Here is a 17,916-nt window from a genome sequence, read left to right as displayed (position 1 = left end):
TCTGTGTATTCATGGTGACCTAAAAAATCTGTTTCCTTCAAAAGGCGCTCTTAGAATATATGACTAGTTTAGGAGATTCAAAGGAAAATGAAACACCTCAAATTTAAAGGTTGTTTTTAGACCATTGGAGCTCCCCGGGAGGCCCGGCAGAGTGCGCCTGGAGACTGAGTGGAGTGGAAGTGGGTCGTGTGTCTGTGGGTTTCTCCCGAGCAGAGGTCCTCCTCAGCCCCCTCCAGAGCTGCCTGCAGCTGAGCTGGGCCAGCCTGCCTGGGTGCATCTCCCTGGCCCACAGGGGAATGTCTGTGTTGGAGGGGCTTGGTTTGGGCTGACCCAGGCCCTGTCCCGAGGTGCTACCTGCTTCTATGGACTGCAGCACGTGGCAGCAGGAGGTTTCCTCAGGAACATGTGCTAGGAAGAAATCCTGGCCCTTGGGAAAGGCTGGAAGGGGCTGGGTTCCTCTCGCTTTTGGGTGTGTGAGGTGGTGTCGTCTCCTCTGGAAAAAGGAGAAGCACCTGTCTGCTCTGATGGTGATGCGTAGTCCCAGCACGCTGTCTCTGCAGATGGTGCACACGGCAGCCACCCTGCAGGCTGCACCACCAGCCATAACCCCAGTCCAAGGAGACCCGTGACTCACCTCCTGCAAAACATTTCTTATCAAGCACCTGCTTGGAACGGTTATTAACCATGCTCTTTAATAATTTTGGAAGTTTGTGTTTTAAGCTATGTATCGATGTTCATATTTGACACCGATTTTCTAACCATTAGAGATATTTAATTAAAAATTGTAAATAAAAGAGGCAAAATGAAAGTAAAAGGAGAAGAATTCTAGGGAGAGACATTGGGTGTCAGAAGTTATTTCTAAAAGTAAAATGGATGACACTGAATTCTCTTCAGAACCATCAGCCCAGCCAGGTGATGTTCATCTGCTGGGGGCATAAATTTAAAATGGAAAGGCTCTTTTCCCCCTTACTTTCTCTTGTTTTCTTTTCTTTTCTTTTTTTCTTTTTTTTCTTTCTTTTTTTTTTTTTGAGACAAAGTTTTGCTGTGTCACCCAGGCTGGAGTGCAGTGGCGCAATCTTGGCTCACTGCAACCTCCTCCTCTTGCGTTCACGAGATTCTCCTGCCCCAGCCTCCTGAGAAGCTGGGATTACAGGCGCTTGCCAACACGCCCAGCTAATTTGTGTATTTTTAGTAGAGATGGGCTTTCGCCATGTAGGCCAGGCTGGTATCAAACTCCTGACCTTGTGATCCTCCCACCTCGGCCTCCCAAAGTGCTGGGATTACAGGTGTGAGCTACCGCGCCCCGCCTCTTGTTTTCTTTTCTAACTGTGAATTGTAGATCCTATTAAAAGAAAATAAAAACCAGTGACTCAGAATTCTAATGATACATATTTTGCCCCTTAAAAAGGCTAACTACAAGTGCAGTACAGCATCGAGGAACTTAGTCAACGTCTCTGACTAGCATAGATCTATCTATCTGTCTATCTATCTATCTATCGATCTATCTATCTGTCTATCTATCTATCTATCTATCTAACCTCCTTGATCTGGTTTTGGTTTTTCTCTTTAGAAAATGAAATGAAATATGATACCAATAACAATGAAGAGGAAGAGGGAGAACAGTTTGATTTTGACAGTGGAGATGAAATCCCAGAAGCGGACAGACAGGCCCCCTCAGCCCCTGAGACAGGAGGTGCTGGAGCCAGTGAAGCCCCTGCACCCACAGGTGAGTTTCCAGGAGGGTCCCCAGGTGAACCCCCTGGCAGGTTCCCAGGCAGGTCCGCAGATCACCAGCGTCAGGGTCACCTGTGCTCAGCCATCGGCTCTGTTGGGCTCGCCCATTTTCTCCCCATTCTTACTGCCCAATTGGAACATTGTAGGGAAGGGATGATTTCTAGGGGCCAGAGACTTACGATTTCTTCATGATATACCTGAAATGACTTAATTTAAGATTGGCTAAGTTTCTTCTCTTTGTACTATTTTCCATAATTTTCAGCCTTTTCACTCTACTTTTGTATTTTGCAGAGAATAGATGTTGCTATTTCCCAATAAAAATGACCTCATCATTGTTATCACTAGATTAAATGAAGTATTCAGAACGTGTGGGATGAAGTAGCTGTAGAGGTTTCTCTTTCTAAGTCTGGAGGTGGGTTGGGTGCTTTCATTCGCTGACCAGAAGGACTGCTCAGGGCAGGCTGTGGTGGGAGACCCTGCACAGTGTTTCTTCGTGCGTGGCACCCGCCTCTCGGCTCCCACGGTGTTTCTTCAGGTGCAGTGCCAGCCTCTCAGTTTGCACAGCGTTTCTTCTCTCGGTTGGCCAGTGTTTCTTTGGGCGCAGCACCCGCCTCTCAGCTTGCACGGTGTTTCTTTGTGCGTAGCACCGGACTGTTGGTGAGGGGAGTGGCTGCGCGCCTCCAGCAGCTTCTCCCTGACTTAGCTCATGGGATGAGACTCCTGTAGTGACCAGGCTGCGTCTGTCTCACCTGCGCACAGAGGTGACGCTGGGTTCCCCATGTGCGAGTGCTCCCTCCAAGGCCCACCCAATGACCTGGGAACGTCCAGGGGTCCTGGCATGGCATGGAGGGTGGAACTCATACCTGCTTCCCGCCTGTACTCCAAGAGGGCACGCTTGCCATGCCCTTGGTGATGTATCTGCTGACAGGTCCTTTCTGCATCCCCAGGAGGTGAGGATGGAGCTGGAGCAGAAACCACGCCAGTGGTGGAGCCTGCTAAGCTGGTGCTCCCAGTGAAAGTCAACCCATATTCTGTCATCGACATCGCGCCATTCCAGGAGGACCAGCCGCCCGCCCCTGCGCCCAGCACTGAGGAGGAGAGTGTGGGTCTCCATGTGCCCTGCGGGTACTCAGTGCCTGTGCCCTGCGGCTATGCGGTGCCCTCCAACCTGCCCCTCCTGCTGCCCGCCTACTCCAGCCCAGTCATCATCCGCGCCACGTCCCTGGACGAAGAAGGTACTGCTGCCCTCCTCTCCACACCCCCAACGTGGCCTGTGGTTCCTTCCTCTCCATGCCCCCAACGTGGCCTGTGGTTCCGTAGAGTCTGGGCCTGACCTTCCACCTCCTCTCCACGCCCTCGACGTGGCCTGTGGTTCTGTAGAGTCTGGGCCTGACCTTCTGCCTCCTCCTCTCCACGCCCCCGATGTGGCCTGTGGTTCCGTAGAGTTAGGGCCTGACCTTCCCCCCTCCTCCTCTCCACGCCCCTGACGTGGCCTGTGGTTCCCTCCTCTCCACGCCCCCGATGTGGCCTGTGGTTCCGTAGAGTCGGGGCCTGACCTCCCCCTGCCCCCGCCCAGGTCATTAGACGTTTGTTTATGGAGTTGGAAAGTGAGCCCCCCGTTCCTCTTCCTCAGTGACGGGAGCACCCCTGAGGGAAGGCCAGGGCGTATTGTTGGGAAAATTTTGAAACAACGTCTGGTCCCAAATGTGTTGCCTCCTCATGTCTGGGGTGCCTTGAACTTCACCCCGATTGCTGGTTCCCCCACCAGGTGCTCACGGGAGTGTGTGCAGCTTTTGGCCTATGTGACTCACTGTGCTAGATGACAGTTACCGTTATGTATGTCCCGTGTCACCTGCTGGTCTAGAGACTTGGGCTCCCTGGGGTCAGAGCGTGTCTCCCTGTCTTCATTCCAGAGGATGGAGGGCAGTGGGGTGGAAGAATGGCCTCAGGGGCTCCCTGTCTCCCACCCATGCTTTTCCTCGCTGGGGAGATGCCGCAGGACCTTGGCAGAGTCCTCGGTGCAAGGTCAGAGCCACCTGGGGCAGCACAAAGGGCACAGAGTCGGCCGCTGAGGACGGTGTTCCCGCAGCCAGGCCACGCTCCGAGCCAGGACTGTGGGTGCCTTCAGCGCCTCACTCACCTCCAGTCTCCGTGTCCTCAGTGCTGACAGCTCTGTTTTGAGTCTGCTTTCTCCTCCACTTAGTGAGAAGGAGCCACTGTGTGCTTTAGAAGGGGCTTGGTTGGTGGAGCCCGTTCTCTGCTGTCCTTACGTGGCCCTGGCATGTGTAGCCGGGCGCCAGCTGTGTCTGCAGAGCCCCAGGTTTCCACTGGAAGGACAGCGTGTAGGCCACGGCTGCTCCGACTGCAGCCCAAGGGCTGGGGCCTCCTGCCGGCCCCGCTGTAGGCCCAGGCGCCAGGGCAAGGGTAAGCACATACCGTGCCTCCGTCTTCAGGAGTGACCCAGTCGAGGCGTCTCGGCCAAAGGTTTCCTTTTTTGCCCAGCTCTGTTTCTGTGCTGCCTTTCCCAGGAACGCATTGCAGGATCCCCAGGGTTCGTGGGTTGTGCCTCTAATGGAAGCCCACAGCCTGTATGCCTGAGACCCGATTCTTATTCCTGTAAAGGTTTCAGTGGAAGCAACCTTCCCTTTCCAGTTAATAACAGTTGAGAAAAAAAATCCTTAAAGAAAGATCTCGATTTTGGATTTTGGGAATTGCAGAGGTTTCAGGATAGACGGCCTCCCATGCGTTTCCCTGTTGAAGTCGGCCGGAGTCCTGGGAACTCACCGCGGTCTGCATGATCCACGCTGCTGTTGTCCCTCTGTAACCACGGAGCGTGAGAACCCCCCGGAAACGAGGGCATGCGGAGTGTGGCATTCTTGGCTGAAGGAAAATGCGTTTATTTTAAAGTGATTTTCATATTTTAAAATATTATTTATTTTAAATCATTGCACACCATTTAAAGTAATTTGTTTTTTAAGTAACTCAGCATGAATTTAAAACAATTTGCTTATATTCGTTCTGTCAACCTAGAGCCAGTAATAATGCCTTGTTCTGATAAAGACTATGTGAGTCCCGGAGTAGAGGAGCGGATGGCTGTCCGGTTGCGTTTTGATCATTGAACGGAGATGTGAACGCAGACCTCTCTCCTGAGAGGTGGAAAAGCGTGGATTGGGTGCCAGCTAGCCTCCCCCCACCCGAGGGGCACTGCTGGCTTTTCAGTTCCTTGCTCCAGAGCCTCCCTGGGGCCGGGCGGCCACCTGGCTCTGCAGGCTTCCCTGGGACGTACAGCCCAGCCAGGCTCCCCGGGTCCGCGGTGGGAGGTTGCAGAGCCCTGCCTGGAGCTCCCAGCTGGCCAAACTGGGATGGCCAGGTTCCTTACTTTTCCTGCTGACCGACACCAGCCCTGAAGACATCCGCAGACAGGTCCTGCTCCTGTTTACGCCTCTTGTGGCCAGAAGCCTCTGGGTGCGCTGCTGCTTGGAGCTGTTCAGGTGACTCCTTGGTGTGCACGTCTGCCTCCTTCTGACCTTGGCAGACTCAGTTTGCAACTTAATTTCCTGGAAGGCGGAGGACAGAAGAGTTTCCAGGGGTGGATGCCTGAGAAGGCTAACGTGTGTGCCCTGGGGATGGGAGTCTGAGCTCCTGGACGCCCCGTTGGGGACACAGTTCTTGCCGTACAGTGAGATTGCTGCCGGGCAGCACGTCCTGCCTTTGTCCCTCTGCAGAACACTAGTGAAAGCTTTGTGGCTCTTTGCGTGTTTCTTTGAGGCAGTGTAGTAGCATAGGAAGGGCAGTTTTGGGAGTGGGCAGATTGGATTTCAGATCCTGCCTCTGCCCTGACACCTGCCCCTCAGGAAGGTGACCCGGAACACTGAACCAGCAGATGCCTGTGGGATTCGCAGCGCTGCCCACAGATCCACGCCCCCAGCCCTCCCGGCGTCCCATGTCTGTTGTTATTCAGCGTCCAGCTGTGTGGCGGCACCTGGTGTGACCAGGGGCCTGTTTTCATGGATGAGATCTCCAAGCAGGTTACATTGAGCTTAGCTCTCTCGGACTTTGAGCCAACTGCTGCTGTTTGAAAACGGTTGAGAACTGTTACTCACTCCAGAGATAAATTCCCTTTAGAAGGTGTTTCATGGACAGATGCTAGCATGGGGATAAACAGCAGCCGCCGGGTGCTGCTGGCTCTCCTTCCTCACGTCATTCTTGGTGCCACGCGGCTGGGCAGTGGCAGATTCCTCAGGGGACCACACAGCCCGCACGCGGTGCACCCATCACAGACTCTGGCTGGCTCCTGCCCAAGAGCCCTCCGAGGTGGGAGGGGCTGCTCCTTCTGCACTGGTGTCTCAGGCTGTTCTTTGATCGTCTAAGTTCGTGCCCCGCCTGCGTGGAATGTGTGGGAAGCCTGCACTGTGGCTTTGCTCACGGCTCACTGTTCACCCTGGAGAGCCACAGACGGGCAGGAAGGAATCGCCAGTCAGGTCTCACCGTGCGTGTGTTTGTGGGTGGAGGGATGTGAGTGTGTGTGAGTGAAAGTTGGTGTCACATGTCACAAGCGTAACTACTCCTCTCTTGAACATCTTTTGAGTGTGCCAGGTGGATGCCCCTTCAGGCCAGTCACAATCATGGCTCCTGTGGACATGTGGAATGGGAGAGAACATCCCGTTTCTTCCTAGCTCTAGCCTGATGCATCTGGGTGCCGGTGCAGTTTATCTAAGAGCTAAAATATTTTAAATTTATTAGTTAATCATCGTTATGCTAAGATAAGCCTCCCATTGATAAGAAGGGAAAGCGTGAAATCATTTTCAAGGGTAAAAACACCAACTTCGTAAGCATTTCTGTGGCGCGTAAAGCAGCATCACTTATTTTCTCTCCCAGCAGAAACACCGGAAGTCATGGAAGATCGCCAGCCCAATTCTCTGAGTTCCGAGGAGCCTCCAAACAGGTACCTGCCTCCATCTTCCCGCACCTGCTGAATTCCCGCCTTTTTCCTGAGGATCTGGACGCGGGGATCCTGGTGCGCGTCCCTGCCCGCCATCCTCAGCTCTGCGCGGCAGGGGCTGTCCCAGACCCATCTCCCGCCTCAGGTCCCTCCCAGGCGAGTGTTCCCTGGAAATGTAGGGTCAGGACCCCCAGCACCCACGGGGCCATCACCCTAGGACACACCTCTGGGTGCTCACCCTGCTTCCGGTCTCTGCCTTCCCAGCAGTGTCTCCGCGCTGCCACTGGGCTCATCCTTGCACCACTCCCCATGGGACGCGGTGTCCAGAGGCCTGATCCCTGCTGCGTTTCGTCGTCAGCCGTGGTGCCTCTCCTGGGGCGACGCTCGGTGTGTGTGGCGAGTCCGACCTCGCCATCCTTCCGGGCAGAGCATTCCCGCAGCTTCCCATTGCCAAGGGCAACATCCCAGTCCCTGTGTGTGCAGGACTCTGGTGGCCCATGTGACCACCTGCTGTGGGCAGAGTACCGCAGTTTATGCTGAGTGGCCTTGCATCTCTTTCTCCCACCGACCTGCCCCTGGACATGGAGACGGCCCGTTGCGTTGCCCACTGGCATCTCTACCACCCAGCGTCGTGAGAAGGGCCTAAGAGGCCCTCAAAGGGGTGGCTGAAAAACCAGAAGACAGTTCAGGCCTTCTAGGGCAAGGACTGTATTGCTGCTGTATTGCCCTCGCCCCGTGTTCTGTGCTGTGCGTAGGTGGAACATCTGGAATACTTATTTACAGAGTTATGAGTGAAAACTTGAACTTGGGATGTCCTATAATATTAGCTTGGAAAATATGTGATTCCCTGTATAGTAATAGTACTATATATACATATATATATGTATACACACACGCACACACTCTGCAGGGCAGTTGGCAGCCATGTGACTGGGCTGCGCCTGAATATTCTGACTTTATGGTTTGTTTTCTTTAAGTGAAGATCAAGTCAGTCGAGAGGACAGCGCCCTGGCTCGCTGGGCCGCAGACCCGGCCAACACAGCCTGGATGGAGAGTAAGTCCCCAGCCGCCCACAGCCAGAATCCTCACCACGCTCCACAGACGCCACTGCGGCGGGGCCGGGTCCCTGAGTCTCAGGTCCCATCAGATCTAAAACACTAACAAGATATTTATTTACTGAAAATAGTAACACGGGCTGACTATGCAGAAGGTTCCCGGGTTCCCTGAAGTTGTCACTTCCCGCGAGGCCACCCCAGCTCTCCACGTCCACACCCTCGCTCTTCCTGGTCGTTTCTTTCTAGCACAGGCTTTGTTATTGTGGTAACAGTGAGGTGTGTGGGGAACTGAAACTCTGACCTGCAGCTGTGGTCGGCCGTCACCCAGACGCTTACCCTGTGCTGGGCAGTGATTCCCAGGGAGATGCGGTGAGGTCGGCCGCCACCCAGACGCTTACCCTGCGCGTGGCAGTGATTCCCAGGGAGATGCGGTGCGGTCGGCCGCCACCCAGACGCTTACCCTGTGCTGGGCAGTGATTCCCAGGGAGATGCGGTGTCTGGCACCCGCTTTGAAGAGGGGGCGGGGGGGCCTCCCTTTTTTTTTTCCATACACACTTTATTTTACATAACTTGGTGTTTTATCAAATCATATAAATTTAAATGGGAATTCCCGAGTAAATCTTTTGTTAATTTACCTTTGGCAGAAACAGCAGATTCCAAACAACAGATTCTCATTTATTTGTAACTTAAAAAAAGTTCTGTAGCGTATTTTTCCAAAACAATAATGATCTGATTAATATCATAGCTTATTTAAGAGAACTATTACTTAAAGGACAGACTAGACATGTATTTTGAGAAAAACACAATTTTTGGTCATGTGAATGATTCATGTGCAGATTTCAAAAACAGGAAACGTCCAGAAGTACATCATTTTATTTACAATCTCACCCTTGAAATGGTAGCAATCTGCAGTGCAAACAGTAGAGCAAAGAATTCCAAACTCTACTTTTATATATGTTTAAACCTGTAGGATTATGTACCGTCTGTGTGTGGATTAAAGCAAGTGCACTTCCAACATACGACTCAAGCTTCTGTACAATTAAGAGCAAACCCAAAGGCATTCTTTCTCCCTTTAGGTTGGCTGAGCCAGCCCACCTCCAAGTGGCCAGATCTGCAGTCCCACCTGCGGCTTCAAAAGCTGAAAGATTTTTAGCTAGATTTACTTGTTTTTTTAATTTTTAAAGGAAAAGTAAAGATTACTTTCCTGATTATGCCTCTCATTATCCACTGGCTCACTAATTTCTTTTTTTGTTTTATTTTGTTTTTTTTGAGACGGAGTCTCACTCTGTTGCCCAGGCTGGAGTGCAGTGGCGCGATCTCGGCTCACTGCAAGCTCCGCCTCCCGGGTTCATGCCATTCTCCTGCCTCAGCCTCCCGAGTAGCTGGGACTACAGGCGCCCGCCACCTCGCCCGGCTAATTTTTTTGTATTTTTTTTTAGTAGAGATGGGGTTTCACCGTGTTAGCCAGGATGGTCTCGATCTCCTGACCTCGTGATCCACCCGTCTCGGCCTCCCAAAGTGCTGGGATTACAGGCTTGAGCCACCGCGCCCGGCCTGGCTCACTAATTTCTATGTAACTGTTTTATATGATCAGCTTACAAGGTAGAACCATCTTAGTTATCTCCTGATTATTAAACTGTCTCCTGGAAGTTTTCATTCTGGTTTTAATTATGACTTTGTTAAAACAAAGATCTTAGTGTAATTAGATGATTCCACTAGGTCGCTGTTAAAGTAGGATCATTACAAGATTAAATTATTGTCTTGGCTGTTTGCTAACAATTTTATTTCCGAAGTAAAATTTGTCTGATTTTTTTCTCATTACTCATTTTTATTGTCCAGATGACAGTGAATTAGAATAACTATATTTGGAAATATGATCTCTAAACTAGCAGTCCCTGAACATTATCTAAGAGGAGTAGAAATCTTTACTGTGGTTGCAGATAGTAAATGCTATTAAAAGAAAGAGCATCTGTAATACTGGAGCTTGACAACAGCAGCAGATAAGGAATTTTCCTGAATGTTTATTTCCCGCTAACGTGGGGACAGGAGCGGTGGCTGGATGTCAAGGGAGAGTTTGGGTTTGTTCTCATTTTCTTTCTTATGTGGCTTAGGAAGCATTTGCCTGTATGTTTTCGACACAGTCATACGTTGTAGTTTGGACTTTCTCTTGCAGGGAGAGCACCGGTAGTCAATGAGTGGAACCTCGATTTAAAGGTCTTTTTATGAAACGGATTTTCATGTGAAGCGTGTAACTCTTACAGATACTTGAGCAAACCTCAGGCTCATTGTCGGTGTCCTTTGTGGTCATCTCGTACAGCGTGGTTTTGCTTCTAGAACTTCCCTTCTTTTTTATGAAACGGTTTCACTTTCACAGAACCCCAGTGTTGCATATGATACAGATGGAGAAACACTGTCCTATATGTTCAGCATTTTGATACTTGCTACTACTTTTTACCTTCAGTGGCACAAAATCATGGTGTCGTTGGTTTGTTTGGATGGTTTTCCGGTTTATCCAGCACTGAGGGGCTCTTTCCTTGTTTCTGGAATTCCATGCACCAATGTTGTATTTTTTTGTGCATCAGAACATTAACTTCATAAGCTTGAAATGCTTGTAAGAGAGCCACATAGAAATGTGTAATTGAACACACAATCATAGAGTAAGATTGGCCTGGAAACCATAAATCTCCTTCCTAGTGACATTTTACAGCTGGTCCGTTTAAACAGACATCCTTCATTCCCAACAAATTATTCTGCCCTAAAAATAATGCTTATGCTTTGGTAAGGTGCTGTTAGCTACCTTACAGTCCTCGCTGTCTACTGGTTAGGACAAAGAACAAATAAGTAAAAAATAAATTAACAAAAACACTACTCTTATAAGCCAACTTTTTGAATAATCATGACATCGTCAGCGACTGTGGCCTGTAGAATTTTAAATTGCACGAGTTTTATGCTGGTCACTGTTTAAAGTGTTTCTCCCTGTTTATTCCAGATCCAGAAGAAGCAATTTACGATGACGTTCCAAGGGAAAACTCAGACTCTGAACCAGGTTTGATTTTGTCTGGAATTGATTTGAGGAGATTCCACTCAGCAGCCTTTCCCTCTGGATGCAAAAGTTGACTGTGTAGTGGACAGCCCAGACATTTTCTGTATTCATGTTTTGTATGTTGCTTCTAGAACGGCTTATTGATGTGTGGTGGAATGTTGGTGTTTGTGCACATTTGTGTGTCTGCTTATAACACTTGAAATAGGGCAGTTTAATCTTACTTATTCCAAGCAAGCAGAGGAGTTAAAGGTACGGAAAATGTCAGCAAAGAGGTAGGAAACACTGAGGCTGAGAAGCAGCAGCGTATGTCGAATAAATGACATCAATGAGAAAATAGAATCAGGCCAAGATAGTATTCAAAGAAATAACTAAGAATTCTGTACAATTAAAGAAAAACATAAATTCTAAGATTTTAGAAATACAGATTCAAAGCAAGATGAATGACACGTTGATCCATAGCTAGGCCAGTACAATGGAGACCGCAGAGCACCAAGCCCAGGGTGAATCTCCTCAGAGCTACTAGAGAGAAAACATGGCTCCCTACAAAGGAACCGCCATTCGACTTACCCACAGGCTGGGGGTAGGTTCTCAGTGCAAAGAAGGAAGTGGCCCTTTTAGCCTGAGTGGCCACATCCAGCAAAGTACTGTCCTTTAAAAAGGGAGATGGGCCGCATGAGGCAGAGCCGGGGGACCTGCTGCCCGTGGAATCTACGGAAATAGTTAATGATGCGCTCGCTGCAGGGAAGAGCACACTGAACTGCGAAGGAGGTGACGGGAGGCAGGAGGGAGTGGGGAGCCCAGGAGGTGTCGGGTGTGTGGAAAGTCCACACCAGCGCCGCTCAAGACAGCCCTGACAGTGCTGATTGAGTTTAAGATGGAGCTGGAACCCCAGCCAGTGCCAACTGAAGGGCAGGGTGACAGTTCATGCCATGTGTTCTGAAGTCAGCATTTTTTACTGATTTTTTTTTCTTTTTTTTTTTGCTATGATTGGTCAAGTTTGCATTTTATGGGTAACTGCTAAGAAAATAGGAATAGATTGTTTAACTTTGAAACCAGTAGAGCAAAACCCAGTCTGGTAAAAGCAAGAAAATATAAAAGAAGAAAGCTTTGCAAATCATATGAGAAAAGACTGCAAAATAAGTACAAACATTGGTATGCATAGCAAAGTGGATCCTATTGCCAGTAAAAGAAATCCTCAGATTGGATAAAATAGCAAAGCTAGCCATAAATGCTTATGAGAGATACATAAGGGTACAGAAGATTTGTAAGTAAGTGGATGGAAAAAGAAATATAATGCAAATTCTAACTGAAGTATTGCCAGTATCACTATAATAATACACTAAACGTTAAGCCATAAAGCAAGGAATAATTCATGAGGAGGATATGTAACAGTTCTAAACTCATATGCACCTAACAGCATAGCCTTAAGATATGTAAGCAAACTATAACAAGGCTTAATCAGAAATATGTAAATACACTATTGGGGTGAGAGATTTTAAGAAAACTCTCTCTGCTATTGACAGATCCTGGACATAAAATCAGTAAACCGGCCAGTCACAGTCGCTCACGCCTGTCATCCCAACACTTTGGGAGGCCAAGGTGGGTGGATCACTTGAGGTCGGGAGTTCAAGACCAGCTTGGCCAACATGGTGAAACCCCGTCTCTACTAAAAATACAAAAATTAGCCGGGCGTTGTGGTGGGCGCCTGTAATCCCAGCTACTTGGGAGGCTGAGGCAGGAGAATTGCTTGAACCCGGGAGGCAGAGGCTGCAGTGAGCCAAGATTGTGCCATTGCACCCCAGCCTGGGAAACGAGTGAAAACTGTCTCAAAAAAAAAAAAAAAATCAGTAAACCATAAAAGACTAGAACAGCAACATAGTATGATTGATTTGAAGGTCATATACAGATCCTTGAAGCAAGTAGTTCCAGAATATGTATTTTTTTAAACACATGGAATTTTAAAAAAATTATATAGTATGCCTCAAAACAAATATTAACAAATGCCAAAGAATGGGTGTTCAGACCTTATTTCCTGATAACAGTTGAGTAAAATCGGTAAAAAAAATTCAACACAAACATTTAGAAATTAAAAATAACATATTACTCTGTAACTCATGGTCAAAGATAAACACAAAATAGAAACTAGAAAATATATTGACTTGAATGATAATAAAAACATTACATAAACTATATGGTATAGATTTCAAAGTCTAAGGAATTATAGACATAATGGCATGTGTTAATAAAACAGGCTGGGCACGGTGGCTCACACCTGTAATCCCAGCACTTTGGGAGGCTGAGGTGGGTGGATCACAAGGTCAGGAGTTCAAGACCAACCTGGCCAAGACGGTGAAACCCCATCTCTACTAAAAGTGCAAAAATTAGCCGGGCATGGTGGCGGGCGCCTATAGTCCCAGCTACTCAGGAGGCTGAGGCAGAGAATTGCTTGAACCCGGGAGGTGCAGTGAGCCAAGATTGCGCCACTATACTCCAGCCTGGGCAACAGAGTGAGACTCCGTCTCAAAAAAAAAAAGAAAAAGAAAAAGAAAAAAGAAAACAAAACAGAGAACAGTGAACTGAGCATCCAGCCAGCTATGTGAAAGAGCAGCAGAGCTGAGGGAAGTGACAGGAAAAAAATAATGGGCAAGGCAAAAATGATGAAATAAAAAACCAGGAAGCAACATAAAGTATTAACAAAGCCAAAGGTTGGTTCTTTAAAAATAATACAAAAATAGACAAGCCTCTGGTTATATTAGGATGAGAGAGAGAAAGCGAGGAGAGGGATGGAAGAAGGAAGGAAGGAAGGAAGGAAGAAGTTAATCAAGAGGATGTAACTGCAGTAGAAATTTGTAAAAACCATAAGAGGATGCTATAAATAACTTTTTTTTTTTTTTTTTTTTTTTTGAGACGGAGTCTTGCTCTGTCGCCCAGGCTAGAGTGCAGTGGCCGGATCTCAGCTCACTGCAAGCTCCGCCTCCCGGGTTCAGGCCATTCTCCTGCCTCAGCCTCCCGAGTAGCTGGGACTACAGGCGCCAGCCACCTCGCCCAGCTACTTTTTTTGCATTTTTTTAGTAGAGACGGGGTTTCACCGTGTTAGCCAGGATGGTCTTGATCTCCCGACCTCGTGATCTGCCCGTCTCGGCCTCCCAAAGTGCTGGGATTACAGGCTTGAGCCACCGCGCCCGGCCTATAAATAACTTTTTATCAAAAATTTAGATTAAATTAAAAATTGCCTTGAAGAATCAAATATACCCAAAATAAAAACCATGACTAAACCTATAGTGATCCAAGATATTGAATGATTTGCTTACTACTGTGCAGAGCAGCCCACCAGGCTCAGATGTTTTTATGCTGGGGTTTACTGAGCCTTCAGGGAGCAGACAAACCCCTCTGTCACATGCACTGTTCCAGTGAATAGCAGAAGCAAGGATGCGGTGTAAATTAGTTTATAGTGTTAGGATAAGCTTGTAAACGCCCCTCACCCACAAGGGTTGATGCTACATTTCCTTCCTGAAATGTCAGGAAATTCAATCCAGCATGACCCTGACAAATAAGCAAGACATTCATGGCAGCAGCTCAGGATCCTTTGGGAAGTTCTTGTAACACGATTTCCCCAGATTAACGGACATAAACCTGTATGCTCCTCTCAGCATGTGTTTAAAAAGCACTTGCGGAGATTCAGTGGCCGTCCAACATTAAAAACTCCTAATAGAAGGAAACTCACTTAGCTGAATTAAGGACGTGTTGGTAAAATCTGCAAACGTAATGGGGAGGAGCCCAAGGCATTTATTAATTTATTCATTCCCCAAATACGTTTTGGGCAGTTCCATACCCAGTACTAGATGGAGGTGTGCCTGCCGTCCTGGAGACAGAGTGGTTTCATCCTGTCGATCAGGAAAACTCCTAGGTGCTTGCAGGTAAGTGTGCCCATAGGAAGTTACTTAAATAGATGCCACAAATAAAGTGAGGACCAAAGGCTAGTTGCTGTAAAAACAAGTTTGAAATGCATTTTGGGGTAATTTGTCCGGCTGTGTTGGGCGTTCCTCGCAGAAGGCGTGGTCTGGTGACTCAGAACCCAGCACACTGTGGAAGTCCAGCCGTCGGCCTTCTGCCATGTGGCGAGGCCCAGTGTGTCCCCTTTGTAAGGACAGCACAAGCAGGAGTTAACAGACAGACCATCCGTAGCGGTGCTGGGGCAGGGAGCCAGTTTCCGAGAGAAGCTCACGCCGCCGCAGGAGGGTCCTGTGGGATGCTCTGTGCAGAGCCGTCCTGAGGAGCGGGAGACTGGAAAGCCTGGTGGCTGCTGGAGGGCACCGTGCAGAAGTATCCAGTAAACCACTCACAGCACAGCAGCAGAAAAACGAAGAAATTATATGTGTGTATATTTATAAGAACTCAGAAGCCATGGTGAGCAAAAAGCAAGAGGAGAAAGTGACAGTGTGCTGGCATCAAGTTGTGTTGAGAGGCGCCCGCGGGGTGGTGCACCCGCATTTCCTCATGGCATTGAGAGGAGCCCATAGGGTAGTGCACCTGCATTTCCTCATGGCATTGAGAGGAGCCCGTGGGGTAGTGCACCCGCATTTCCTCATGGCATTGAGAGGCGCCCGCGGGGTGGTGCACCTGCATTTCCTCATGGCATTGAGAGGCGCCCGCGGGGTGGTGCACCTGCATTTCCTCATGGCATTGAGAGGTGCCCGCGGGGTGGTGCACCTGCATTTCCTCATGGCATAGAGGGGCGCCCGCGGGGTGGTGCACCTGCATTTCCTCATGGCATTGAGAGGAGCCCGTGGGGTAGTGCACCTGCATTTCCTCATGGCATAGAGAGGTGCCCACGGGGTGGTGCACCCGCATTTCCTCGTTGCGTTGAGAGGCGCCCATGGGGTAGTGCACTCGAATTTCCTCGTTGCGTTGAGAGGCGCCCCTGAGGTGGTGCACCCGCATTTCCTCGTTGCGTTGAGAGGAGCCTGTGGGGTAGTGCACCCGCATTTCCTCACTCATTTAGAGTTCAGGGCTCTCAAAACACAAGGAGCAAGTGGGAGATGTTATGGAGGCCACACAGAGCCACTTTTCTTCCGTTTTTTTTTTTTTTTTTTTTATTGTGTCAGGGTATACGTAAATATTCGTTTCAGCTAGTTCCTTGTGTACAGTTGAGTGGCATTAGGTACGCTCACTGTGCAGCCAACACCTCCGTAGGGTCACTTTTTAAATACGCAGGGCTAAGGGCGGACAAGATTGTCATCACGGAAAATAAGTCAATGGCACTGCCCTAGTCACAGGCTTGGTCAGAAAACACACGTCAGGGTGACTGGATTTAACGTCCAGTTTTAGAATTACAAATCTGCAAGCCCAGGCATTCAAGAGGACATAAGTAATTCGCTGAATTGAGGGTTAGCAAGACCCTTCAAAGTCCTTGGAAGTTCCACGTATGCTGGAGGCCAGAACAGCGATTGCGTTTCTAAAACGCAATTGAAAATGGGTGGTTGAAAACCACCCATTTTTCATGCCTCTGAATAGCCTGAGTTGTAATAGAGCTAAGGTAACAGCGTCTGAACTTGCCTGATCCTGTGGCCAGGTCCCAGGAGCCCTGACAAGGCACTGAGAGAACTAGATTGATTGATTAGACTCTTGCCAGCTGCTGTGCTGAATACAGAAAATGCAGCTCCAGCTCTCAAAGGGCTGAAAACCTAATTGAGGTGAAAAAGATAACGTGTCTAAAAACCATGTCTGTGTGGACTTGTTTTATGTAGACCAGAAAAGTTGGGAGTCCAGAGATGGATGCAAGGAAATGGGGGATGGAGGTTCCTTAGAACCTCTGGAGGGAGAGTGTAGACACATACCGGGGTGTGTAGGGGGTGGAGGTTCTCAGACAGGCTGCAGGGAGAGTGTAGACACACACCGGGGCGTGCAGGGGATGGAGGTTCTAAGACAGGCTGGAGGGACAGTCCAGATACACACTGGGGTGTGTAGGGGATAGAGGTTCTAAGACAGGCTGGAGGGAGAGTTCAGACATACACCAGGGTGTGTAGGGGATGGAGGTTCTAAGACAGGCTGGAGGGAGAGTGCAGACACACACCGGGGTGTGTAGGGGGTGGAGATTCTAAGGCAGGCTGGAGGGAGAGTGCAGACACACACCGGGGTGTGTAGGGGTTGGAGGTTCTAAGACAGGCTGGAGGGAGAGTGCAGACACACACCGGGGCATGTAGGGGTGCCCTTTCTGAGTCCCCTAGTCCATGGTAGAGGCTGCAGCCCCTCCACTCTTGGGCATGTGGGTGGGCTCTCAGGGTGACTCTTGGCTCTTGGGCACGTGAGTGAGCTCTCAGGATGACACTTGGCCCCAAATTTCAGGCAGTTGTGTAAGGACTTGACCTGTTCATCTGCTAAGCTGAGTTGCTGAGGCTGCCGGGTGCCCGGGTGGTGATCATTGCCTGTGGCACACAGAACACACTGCAGCTTCTGCAAAGTGAGCTCATTTCACACATTTTATGGCTTTGCTAGAACTTTTAGTCAGACATTTGGAGGACGTGTTTTGTAGTCAGTGGAGAAATATTACAAGGATAGGGTAATTTCAAATATCTAGGGATTATAAGTGACAAGTTCATGTCTAATTTTGCATTTCCAATGAAAGCACGTGTTGGTTTTGAATGTTACTTATGTGCTAAGATGTATATATTCCTCAGTGCTTAATTACTAAGGATCTTTAAGGCCAAGTTTTGTTATAGTGAATGATTGTGGGTGCATAAAGAATAAATTTAATATTATTAAGGCATGGAGATTATTCTTAAGAGGTTATTTATGTCTAAGAAACCAGGTAAAATAAAGAAACATTTATGCTTGTGTGACTGATAAAAGATTTAGAGAGACTCTAATATTCGGGTATTTTGAAGAATGTCATTTTCATTCTCTAAAAGTCTTGTTAGCATCACAGCATTGAAAATTTAAAAATCTGTGTGTATTTTCTTGCTAGTGCCGGTACTTGAATATCTGTATCATCCACCTATCCCTAGTTCTATAATCCACCATCCATCTACCTGCCTATCATCTGTCCACCAATTCTCTCTCTAATTTTCAAAACATCCTGTAAGTTTACGTAAAGGAAGATTTTTCTTCGTGGGAAGTTCTCTAAGGCTGACAAGTTATCTGAC

At 48.6% G+C, this 17,916-nt stretch overlaps 1 protein-coding gene across 4 annotated transcripts in view; it reads left to right on the top strand.

The window, feature by feature from the left end:
• LOC105491895 (Rho guanine nucleotide exchange factor 10) overlaps positions 1-17,916 on the top strand; it is a 146,960-nt gene that overhangs the window by 39,529 nt on the left and 89,515 nt on the right. For 3 of the 4 annotated variants that reach the window (XM_011758600.3, XM_011758601.3, XM_011758604.3), the window contains 5 exons: positions 1,571-1,726; positions 2,682-2,969; positions 6,613-6,679; positions 7,654-7,730; positions 10,721-10,777. In XM_011758600.3, the coding sequence (XP_011756902.2) occupies positions 1,571-1,726; positions 2,682-2,969; positions 6,613-6,679; positions 7,654-7,730; positions 10,721-10,777 (645 nt within the window). The remainder of the gene's footprint in view (positions 1-1,570; positions 1,727-2,681; positions 2,970-6,612; positions 6,680-7,653; positions 7,731-10,720; positions 10,778-17,916) is intronic. The other variant, XM_011758603.3, reaches the window with a different exon arrangement.

This window comes from Macaca nemestrina, chromosome 8, assembly GCF_043159975.1.
Source record: "Macaca nemestrina isolate mMacNem1 chromosome 8, mMacNem.hap1, whole genome shotgun sequence".
Lineage (NCBI taxonomy): Eukaryota > Metazoa > Chordata > Mammalia > Primates > Cercopithecidae > Macaca > Macaca nemestrina.
Note: the sequence above shows the minus strand (reverse complement) of the source record. Positions and strands in the feature narration are given on the sequence as shown.